Source organism: Falco peregrinus, chromosome 3 (genome assembly GCF_023634155.1).
Source record: "Falco peregrinus isolate bFalPer1 chromosome 3, bFalPer1.pri, whole genome shotgun sequence".
Lineage (NCBI taxonomy): Eukaryota > Metazoa > Chordata > Aves > Falconiformes > Falconidae > Falco > Falco peregrinus.
The window spans coordinates 93,510,682-93,522,365 of NC_073723.1; the positions used below are offsets into that span (position 1 = coordinate 93,510,682).

At 35.2% G+C, this 11,684-nt stretch overlaps 1 protein-coding gene across 5 annotated transcripts in view; it reads left to right on the forward strand.

Moving 5' to 3' along the window:
* PRPF4B (pre-mRNA processing factor 4B) overlaps nucleotides 1-11,409 on the forward strand; it is a 26,061-nt gene extending 14,652 nt beyond the window's left edge. Inside the window, exons 8-19 of one of the 5 annotated variants that reach the window (XR_008746626.1) lie at nucleotides 1,068-1,158; nucleotides 1,516-1,663; nucleotides 2,881-3,018; nucleotides 4,108-4,261; nucleotides 5,223-5,337; nucleotides 5,855-6,006; nucleotides 6,487-6,573; nucleotides 7,359-8,132; nucleotides 8,646-8,691; nucleotides 9,215-9,300; nucleotides 10,119-10,164; nucleotides 11,225-11,409. Coding sequence is in view for 2 of the 5 variants with exons in the window: in XM_055800379.1 (XP_055656354.1) it covers nucleotides 1,068-1,158; nucleotides 1,516-1,663; nucleotides 2,881-3,018; nucleotides 4,108-4,261; nucleotides 5,223-5,337; nucleotides 5,855-6,006; nucleotides 6,487-6,573; nucleotides 7,359-7,562 (1,089 nt within the window). In the remaining 3 variants the exon portion in view is untranslated. The other 4 variants (XR_008746625.1, XR_008746627.1, XM_055800379.1 and 1 more) reach the window with 4 other exon arrangements.
* Nucleotides 11,410-11,684: the final 275 nt, after the last annotated feature.

Genomic DNA, 11,684 nt, shown 5'->3' on the forward strand with positions numbered 1-11,684 from the left:
GTTGGAGTAATGTGGTGATTTGTTTGGTGGGGTTTGTTGGTTGGTTGGTTTTGGTTGGGGCTGTTTTTTAAGAGATACATTTCCTGGTTTTACTTTGCCCTATTCCACCAGTTTTTCTCTAAATGTGCTGAAGTGGCCTGTGAATATGGGCAGTCCAGTGACCAGTTTTGAGACTTTTCTTGCCATTCTCTGTAAATCTACCTCATCGTTGCTGATGTACAACACTTGAGACAACAGTCTCAAGACAACAACTTTCCTCAAGTTAGAAATTCTCTAGTTATTTTTCGGTGATGACAGGTAAAACCTATTTGCTATGGCAGAAGCATTGGTGACAAAAGGCTGCCATGGTGGCACTCTAGTAACACTGGTAATAATAATAAAATAAATCAAAACCACTTTGACCTGGAAAAAGATAGATACTTGAAGGATAGTGAAGAGTGTGTGTGTCATTTTAAAGATTTGAAAGTTACAAGTAGAGATATATATGGCTTGTAAGTATGCAATCCCCCTTCCAGAAACTGTTGTTCAGTTGAAGATTTTCATTACTTTACAGATTTTAATTTGTGATAATATATTGCTAAATTTGTTCAGAGATGTCAATAGCAATTTTAGTAATATTATGATTGTAAGTGTAATAGTATGAAATCTGTGAAGTGGCATTGAATGAACAGAAATTCAAGGCTTAAACAGTTACATTTTCCTTGCAAATTGCTAAACTTCTTTACTACAAACATACTGTAAGTAAAAAATCTTCTTCAGATGGTCCAAAATGTGCATTCTAACATGACTTGTATAAATTCCTCCTGAGTACTAACTGAAACTTTTCCCATTAATTTTTAATAATAGTTCTATTGGTTGGACCTCATCATCTTCCCTTGTATCAGTGTATAGATACTGGTATGTAAATAGCATTTTGTGTTCAGTAGTTTCTCTCTCCTACAAGATAAGTGTGTTTGTGCTGTGGAGAGGAACAGTGTTTCAGTAGGAAAAAAGGGGGTTTGATAAGTAAACATCAAGGAAGAACATAGAGCATACAAGCAAAGCTGTTACTTTTCTGTTTATTTCAGAGTGCTCGTCTAAGGGCTGCTGGGTTTGGAAAAGACTTCAAAGAAAACCCCAACCTCAGGGATAACTGGACTGATGCAGAAGGCTATTACCGTAAGTTCTATCTGTTGATTGGCAGGGACAGCTAGAATGAGGATGCTGAATGGAAAAGGTCCTCATGTAAAAGTACTGAAATGTTACTCTAGTGTAGATGTACCACGCGTGCCCTGACTGACTGTGTAATGTACTGGATGAAATGATCATGCAGGTTTTAACCTCGCTTACAAAAAGACTCCAGACTTCCAGAATCAGTTTGTTCCCCATAATTTCCGTAAAGCTAGGTGATAGAAGACATTGCACATTATGAAATGAAGTGATTATACCATTACCCTCTTCTTCTGAAATTTAGAGAGTGTTAAAATTTCATTATATATGTCACTTAACTTTAAATTGCTTGATTTTATCCTTCAGGTGTTAATATAGGTGAAGTTCTAGATAAACGTTACAATGTCTATGGTTACACTGGTCAGGGAGTCTTCAGTAACGTAGTGCGAGCCAGGGACATGGCAAGAGCAAACCAAGAAGTAGCGGTTAAAATCATCAGGAACAATGAACTTATGTAAGTAATGTTTTTGTTCACTGATAATAATACAGTGTATGTAACAGTTGGACGATTTCCATGTTGTGATTTGAATCTCCCTTTGTTTCAAGTGAAGTAACAGATTACAGCTGTGATTTCCTGCCTTTTCTGCTAATATGAGCCAGATAATGGGAAGCGCTTGAGGACTATGTATCCACACTTCTTTACAGCTATCACAGGAAGAAGAAGGGTACTTGCATTTTCATCAAGCACTTTCTCATTTGCAAAACTGCAGGGAACAGTGGTAGCAATACGAGGCCAGCCCAGCCCTAAAATTATTGAGATGGGAGTTGTGGACTGTAAAAAAAACTTTGTTTTGATGGACCAAATCGATTTGTCAGGCGTATGGGTTGGATCCTAACTGATCACCTGTAACTTACAAAAAGACCTGTGTACATTATTTATTTTTGTATAGTCTATATGTTTACATGTATATAAGATATATGAAAAGGAATGGGACTCTCTGTTGGCAAAAAATTTTTTTTGAGATCTTTCAGAATAACACAGTTTAATAGATCATACTTTATGTGAGGACTTACCTATAATGCTGTATTAAGTAACTGCTGCTGTATTTCTGCAGTTGTATATTATGTTCTCTTCCGTTAAAGACAACTTAAATAAAAATATTTTCCATGCGTTTTACCTTGGAGGTTTTAAAAGTTGACTTGCTGTGTGTATAACTGTGTTATTTTGAGTTATATGAATAGGTATCTGGAAAAGTTTTAAAAAAGGAGGGGGGTGATAAGCTATTTCAGTTTGGTGTGTTGTATCATTAAGTTTGGGTGTGTACTTGACTCTTAAAAGTCTTAAGCTGAAAACTTTTTGTAATAATGTATGTGGTTAAGTACTTCTTTAAAAAACTAAACTTCTCGAGCGAGTGCTGTTTGAAACTAAAATGTCATATCACAGGAGGAAATCTTAATTTTAGCTTTACATGCAACCAGGAGGGAGGAGGAAAAGGTTAACCAGAATACAAAGGCACAATGAGGATCAGGGAATTAAACAAACTTACCCAATGTGTCGACTCTGACAGCAAAAGACTGTTGTGATTTTTTTTCAAGACGTGGTGCATTAAGTAGTGACAAGACACTTCTCATTTCTGGATAATTATAACCGCACTAGTGAATGTCTGGATTTTTAAAAAGGTATTAGAATTTCACTGGTTTTCCTTTATAATCATATTTCTTTGTTTTCAGGCAAAAAACTGGCCTAAAAGAACTGGAATTTTTGAAGAAGCTCAATGATGCAGATCCTGATGACAAGTTTCATTGTCTACGGTTGTTCAGGCATTTCTACCACAAACAACATCTCTGTCTGGTATTTGAGCCACTCAGGTAAGATGACAAATGTTTGGGGTTCTCTGTAAAAAGTAATGTACTATTGAGTGATCTTTACTTTTTTATTTTGGCTATTGTTTTGATACCTTGTTCTATTGCCAAGATTCAAAAACGCATGGACCTTTAAAAAAAATATTATCTGGAGGCACAAATTGACGAACAGAATGCTGAAGTATTGCTGATGTACTTAAAGCATCATTGTGAATTTTCTGCCTGGACAATATTTGAAATAAAATAATGTATTATTAAAAATGGGGCATCTCACCAATGCTGCTCTTTTTTTCTTTGGTTTGCAGGGCACAGGGGGGCTTGTGTGTATGTCACAATATTCTTGTTAGTTTTCATAATTAATTCGCAGAGAAGTTCAGCAAGCGCTGTATATTCTGTGAAGAGTACATATATAACAACGCTCTAAGGAAGAAAATTGTTACGGTGGTTTCTTTGCATGCTCAGTTTTCCTTTAAATAATTAAGGTCTTATGACAGGTTAATGGCAGACACTATTTGATGGTAGATGTGGATATATTAATTGCCTTAGTTCCCATTCCCACTTAGAGACATCAGTTGTTCTTATCCTGAGTTTTCTGTGTATGTCATTTTAATTTTTGCCATATTTCAGGTGAAGATAAGTTGTATGCTGAAGCAATGCAAACTTTATGAAATTGCTATTATATTTTCATAAATAAGCCATACAACAAATTATTATTTTTGTGCTGCACTATCTCTTTATAACACACTTGAACATTATTTATATCCAGTGATGGTTTTGTCCTGGAATTATGCTCTTTTTATCTGCTGTTTAAGTCACCAAAAAATCACCTTCTCAACTTGTATCTTTTGCATACTTCCTTCCTTATTTATTTCTGAAGAAAGCAAGTACAAAGGCTTTACAGTTATTAAGAAAATGCTGTTCATGTGCAAATAAATCCACTCAAATTAGTCTTGATTAAGAATGTGTTGTGAATTAAGCCAGTCCAGTCTAGTAAGTAATTATACAATATAGGAAGTTTGTCTTACAGTTCAGGAAGCCACTATGTTTGTCTTTGGTAAGCTTTTCTGTTCTTTCTCTCTTCCTTTCTTTTAATAGTATGAATTTACGAGAGGTGTTGAAGAAGTATGGGAAAGATGTTGGCCTCCATATTAAAGCTGTGCGTTCCTACAGCCAGCAGTTGTTCCTGGCTTTAAAACTTCTTAAAAGATGCAATATCCTACATGCAGATATTAAACCAGATAATATTTTGGTAAGTAATAAATAATTGAAACTTATTTTGCAGAGTCTATATTGGAAAATTAAATATTTACAATTAATATAATTCTTTTAATTTAGATGAAGTCAAATTTCACTTTATCTGAAAATGTTAGGGATTCATGTTTTGATACAAGATGCTATTGTGGTATAAATAGAAAGAAGTATACAGCATCTAAATAAAATCTTTTATTCAATACAGTCTTTCTCAAACAAACCTGCATCCATGCATTTCTTTATAGAAAGCATACCTTCCAGTGTTCTTTCTCAGGAGAAATCTTGGGACTTTTTCCATCAGTAGTTGAAAAATGTTCTTGCTTTCTGTAAAATGGAAGTAGGTGGTTTGAGTCTGGATGGAGATTTTGTTTGTGTGAATGAGATAATGGCAGAAAGTCCTTGATGCCTTTTTCCTCTTCTGTTTCCATTAAACATTCTGCGGGTTAGCAGGGTGTGAGATCTACAACAGAGGAATCAAACACATTTCCTTTGATTTTCTTGGTGTCATCCCTGTGACAAACTCGTATTTTTATTTGATTTAAAATGTTCTCTTCTTGCCACCACAGCAGTAAAATTTACTATGTAAGCATGGGTTATGTAAATAATATGCTGTTTTATGAGTGGTACTCCAGATACTAGAATTAGAAGTCTAAACTGATACAATTTCAGTATCTTGAATGAAATCTGGATCCACCAAGGATATTTTGGTAAAGGAAAAGTATGTGAAACTGACCTTTTTGTGTTTTGTAGGATCTCAAGACATTAACTGTCACTTTCAATTAAGAAAGTTTCACAATTTCCTCAGAATACAGAGAGGAAGGATTGAAATATGGGAGGAACTTCCAATTTAAAGGCTGAATGCTTTTCTTATCTCAGACTTTATGTATTGTCACTTTCACAGTGCTATTGGCAATTCTGTCTACAAATAGTGCTAATGGATATTTACATTTAACTTTCAGGTGAATGAGTCTAAAACGATATTAAAGCTTTGTGATTTTGGATCAGCTTCACATGTCGCAGATAATGACATCACACCGTATCTAGTTAGTAGATTTTATCGCGCTCCAGAAATCAGTAAGTACCTTTGTACTGGCTACATGTATCATAAGCAGTATACTTAACGTAGCTATATACCATACCAGTACTAGCAAATGAGAATTTGACTTGAATTTACTCTCTGTTTGGTCTTAGCAAAACACCACTCTGGAAATATGATGGCAGTCAAAAATTCAGACTTTGAAAGCATGCTTGTGTGACTCTTCATGTATGTTGGTGGTCAGCTCAGTGAGGACAGGGAGAAGTCATTCTGATTGGTTATAGTTATGTTTTAATTTAGAGGTATTGTTCTGACTTCTTGTTTTTTTACTAACTTAATTCATGCTGATTAGTTTGGGTGTTAGGTAAACACCTCCCTTTCTAAAATAGGGATACTGTAAAAGTTAAGTCTGCGTCCTTTTAGGGTAACTTCTTATTCCTAAGAGGAGGAGCACCAATATAATTTACAAATTGGAAACTGTTCATCTGTCTGGTTTTGTGATATTATACTGTTTAAGGCTCCTTTATGGAATTAACTGGAATTGCTCTGTTTCAGTTATAGGAAAAATCTATGACTATGGTATAGATATGTGGTCTGTAGGCTGCACATTATATGAACTTTATACAGGAAAAATACTCTTTCCTGGCAAAACCAATAACCATATGTTGAAACTAGCCATGGATCTCAAAGGAAAGATGCCAAACAAGGTAAGGAAAATAAGTATATGATTTCTAATTAATATCTGAAACTGCTAAAATGAACAGTAGAACATACTTCCTTTTTTCAATCTGCATTCTGTTTCTTATCGTGTACATCTTCTCTTAACAGCAAGTAAATATCAGACTTCATTCTGACTGTATAATTTATATTGATTTAAAATCTTATGAAGTGAAAGTATACAGCTTCTTTTTCATAGACTAAGTATAAAGTGAAAGCAGAAAACTTCTAAGCACTGACCTGAAAAAAAAATACGTAAGTCAATGTAAGATCCTGTGTCTTTTTCAACTGGTTTGAACTGTATTTTTTTTTTAATTCAATCTAAATATTTCTTGCTGTCCTTTTGATATATTTTTCATTAGTTTCGAATTATTCATGTTCCAATAAGTTAGTAGACATCAATGCTAATTGTGGAATTTGTAAAACACAGAGAACTTGCCTGAAACTCTTGCCTTTCCCTCATTTTCCAGATGATTCGAAAAGGTGTGTTCAAAGATCAGCACTTTGATCAAAATCTCAACTTTATGTATATAGAAGTAGATAAAGTGACAGAGAGGGTAAGTCCTTAATGTGTTGACTAACATTCATTTTTTCCAAGCTTTCTTACTATTATGACCTTTCAAATGTATCTTGTCCTCTTAATTAAAGATAAGATTTTTACAAACTGTTAGAATGTCCTTTCGTGGTGGTATGGATAAGATACATAGTTGTAAACTGGCAACAGAGATTTTTAATTTCCCCCCCCTACTATTTAGGAACACGTTTAAGAGAAAGCTGAGTTTTATCTTGGTAGGTGCACAGGGTACCTCCACATAATCTAACCTTAAATTACTAATAAAAGAAATTCTGCCTTTATTTTGGAGAAGGACGTCCAATTCCAGTATGATATGCTTATGTTGTAGAAGATCACTATTACTTTCTGTATCATTTTAACATAGTATATTTATTGCGAATCACAGAATTAGGGGATTTCACATAATCACAGATATTTCACAAGATCACTATTACTTTCTGTATCATTTTAACATAGTATATTTATTGCGAATCACAGAATTAGGGGACTTTTCCACATGAAATTTTGATGTTTTCCATTAACCGGGATGTTAGGTTCGTGTATGCACTGGCTGTTGGTGAAGGATGCAGCCTGGCCTGCCCCTGACAGTATTATTTCTACTTTTCCTTTGCCCACATGGGGATTTATGAGGCCGTATGATGAGGAAGGGCATTGCTAATCAGATCTGAGAGAACCCTGCAGAGAAGTTGCTGCTGAAGCTCTGTAACAGGGATAGGGGGGTTTGTGTGTTACTTCCGTTCTACAAGGTTGCCATTTTTGTATTTGTAGGAGAAAGTTACTGTTATGAGCACCATAAATCCAACCAAGGACCTGTTAGCAGACTTGATTGGGTGCCAACGACTCCCTGAAGACCAGCGTAAAAAAGTGCACCAGCTAAAGGACTTGTTGGACCAGATTCTAATGTTAGACCCAGCTAAACGAATTAGCATCAACCAGGCTCTGCAGCACGCCTTCATCCAGGAAAAAATTTAAACCAGATGAAGAAGTTCAAAGGGTTTGAGTAATTAAGATACAAAGACTGAAGAAATTTCACAGCAGTTATTAATGTATATAAACATAAATATTTCCCCTGCAAAGTTGAGGAAGAGATGATACATTTGAATTAACATCAAGGCTGATATTTCTTTTAGAAATGTTAGAGTAATTCTGTTTTGTGTCTTATGTGAAAATTTTCACTGTAGAACTCTTTTAATTGCCAAGACTGCACAGAAGTACAATGCTAATGTATATGGTTGCAGTTCGTATATATTATAAAAAGAAAAAAGCATCTGTTATAAAAAAAAAAAAAGGAAGAAAAAAAAAAGAGCAGTAATACTGGGTGGTTGATTTGTTTTTAGCAGACTTGGCTTCATTTTTGTCTTTAAAAAATGGCCAGCATAAATGCTGTTTATATTCACATTTTCCTAGGTGTGTGTGTGCAGGCCACAGCAGCATGCCCTTGGTGTAGTCAGTGCCGAAGGGGGTCTGTTCCTTCTTGAGCCTGCCCGCAGGGATGGTCTCCTCTTTTAAAGCAGGTTGTGTACAACTTTCAGTACACTGAAGGTAAGCTAACCCATCAACATCACCGGTGTTTAAGCTGTTATTTTACTGGAAGAACTGACAAATGAGAGACAATAGCATTGTGGCAGAATTCCCTGCATGTTTGATAAATGATCTTGTTTTATTTTCTGGCATTGCAACCGTGGCATAGTTACAACTTCTGTTCTGTTCATCACATTTAAAACTTTGAAAGTGCGCACTTGATGGATAGAGCGCCTTCAGTGTACTGTTTCTTATTACTTTAATTTTTTTAATCAACTTGCTATAGACTTTGTATACATTTTGTTAAATACAGTTCACTATGACATAGAACCAATACTTACAGAAGAGTTTTCATTTAGTAATTACGTATGTTGGGATCTCATTCGAAAGACCTTATATCTAAAGGATAGATAGACAACATAAGGAAATTTTTAACTATTTGTATGTCATTTTGAAAGTGTACTGCTTTATGCTAAAAGTGTTTCATTTGTTCATTGTTTTCATTATTTGTGATCATGTTGTCTTTCAATACAGGCATAAACCTTCCACTCTTGAACAAAGCAGCTGCTTTTTAAAAGCGGTAATTGCTTCTTTACCTTTTATTTCTTTTGTAAATGAAGCTTTTCTTTAAGAAATGTGACTTTAAAGTGTTGTCTCTTGCATAAAACAGTTGACACTTACTTATTGTAAAGTGAAGATTGTTCTGCTGCATGTAAAGTGGACCATGCAGATTTCTGTATGTTTTCAGTATGCATCATTAGATAATAAAGTCTTTTGTGAACAAGGCATTTGTAGCCATTTTTAAAAGAATCTGTCTTCAGTGATGGTAAATCAGGTAATCCGTAAGAACCACCCCTGCATTTCCTATTAATCATTTAATTAAAGGGATTATTAAACATTATGATCTTTGGGAGAGCTATAGGCTATGTTAATTAGATATATAATTATCACTGCTTAAACGAAAACAAAGCAAAAAGCCCTACAGATACTGTCTGTCTGCTTTCATTGTAATGAAATTATTCCTGTAGGACATGGGATTAAATTCAGGCTTTAACTAATGTTTGTGCTGTTTTTCTCACTTTTCCTTTTGATGGTGCTGAAAGAGAAAAAGGAAAGCGAGTCACAGGCCACTCAACGCCTACTCCATGGGTCTGATTTGCTGAGACACCAACTTCACCTTCCTAACAAGGTTATTTCTGACAGCATGTGTAGATAAACATTTAGCAACAAATTAAAAGAGCTTGAAACATTTGAGTTGGTTATACAGGGTGAGGAAAACAGAACCAACTTTTCAGGTCTATACTGCTGTTCTAATGTTCTGTTTGACAATGTTAAGAAGTCACCTTTTCGTTTTTATTAACATATCCTGACAAGCTGTGAAAACCCCACTGGTTTCACGTACTTTATGATACTTCTTTGAACTAAGAAGGGTTTTTGTATCCATCTAGGTACATAATGGCAGCAATCATGCACTCTTAGTGCACTCAAGAATGGAAAAATGACACAAAGCAGTCATTCTGCTGGTGGGGAATACCCCACCGAGGAGATGTAATGAACTAACTACGAAAACAAGCAGGAGATGGGTGGTTTTGTATGCCTATTTGGAACCTTCAGCCTGTCTCTTCTCAATTTATATTGTAAAATACTTAATAAAAAATAATCTCTCCTTATTTCAACATATTAAGGTATCTTGTTCATACAGGAAATGAAAAAAATTAGCTTTCACGTTTAATGAAACACTAGTTGCTTGCTAGCTAAATACAGAAAGTACCTTGCACTTTTAAACGTAGGCAGCACCTCTGAGGGCAGTTTTACACAGATGTAGTAGTAGCTTATTCTTTCTGTTGCTTTGTACCTTATTCTTAAAATAGGAGTATAAAACAATGAAATGAGGTGGTGATACAGGAACAAAGCAGTAGAAAAGATGCCCCTTAATGCCTACAGAACTGTTTTAAGCTATTCTGGAGAAGCATAAAGTTGCTCGTTTACTTGTTCTTTGTGTTGTAGGTGCAGCTCAAAAGAAGATGATGGCTACCGGAAGACATGAACAAAGGTTTCTGTCCTATAAGATATGAAAAATACTCTTCATGTAGTTCTGTCTTAATCTTTTGGTTTCCAGCATTCCAATGTAGAATTGATTAACACTGCTGCAGTACTGATAATTCCTGAAACAGACTGTTTACTGTATTAGAATTTGCTATGTAGATGTGGGTTTTTTCATTTCTGGTTGAAGAGATTTATTTATTTATTTATTTATTGTGATTAAATGTAGGTAAATAGGTATTACTGTTTAAATGTAGTTTTCTTAAAATGGTAGAATGATCAGTACAAAACCTGTGAAATTTAGGAAAAAATCTCCCATTATATTTGGTTAAAATATGTCTGTTTTAACTAGTAAATACTGAAACAGGTGATGCACTTTCTTCTTTAACTTCAGCAGGTTCATTATTTATTTTAATTCTTTCCAACTACTGTTGATACAGAGAATAGCTGATGGGTTATTCAAAACAAGTGGATTTCAGTCCTCCGTCCAGTGTCAGCTTCAGCTGATACTTCTTGTTCACAATAATAGAAAATCTTTAGTTCTGGCTTCAAAAGCCTCTGGAATCAAGGACTTAACTGACAGTCTTGAGGAACCTCTCCAGTTTTAGGCAGTACCTGTCCCGGTAGCCTGTGCTCTGAGTAGAGCTGCTGCAGTCAGCTGAATTCCCATGGCTGCAGCTTGGCGCAAACAGAAGAGCTGTGCAACAAGAGTTTTCATGTTGAATGTTTCTCAGCTGATCTGAGAGGGAGGATAATTGCTCTTTTTCTCCTGTACATGAAGATGTAATTTGTATCTTCACCTGAGGTCCTACAAATAGAAAGTTTGGCTAAATCTGCTGTGCTGATTTCTGTTCCCTTCTCCCTCATGGTGACAAGGAGCTTCGCATTTAACATCCCTAGTTTGCTAGGCATTCAGAAAAAAAACAAGATACCAGCCCTATGCAGTTAGAATGTGCTTTTATTACCTTGGTGTATACTGATATAATTTAAAAATTAAAAACTGTTTAAGTGTTTTTTGATAGAATGATTCATTTAAAACCTTTTTAATAATACTTTATCTCCATACATAGGGTAAGTGGCCTTAAACCTCTGAAGAGCCTTTATCTGTATATTGACCTGTACACAGAAGGCAGACCAGTCTGTGACACTGCTGGAGATAGAGCAATCTTCTACAGTACGTGTAAAATTGTAACTCGGGTGGAAGGTGTTGGGAAGTGGCAGTTGTTTGAAATTAATAAAGGATGCTTAAAACTTAGTTGCATCCTGTCTTCTGTTGTGTTTACAAATGTCATACTGGAAAGCTGCTAAATATATGAACAATTTTTAAACACACTAAAACCAGTGTAGTTCTTTGAACGGAGTTGTCTGCGTAGGTATCAGAGGTACTACAGAATCTGTGAAAAAGTCTTCCTGAATGTGTGTAGAATGGAGCTGTTGTCTTCATCTCCTGGTTTTTGGAAGCCCTGTCAGTGCCAAAGAATTCATGTGGATTTCACTTTGATTTTCCCACGCCTTTTTTTAATATTTTAT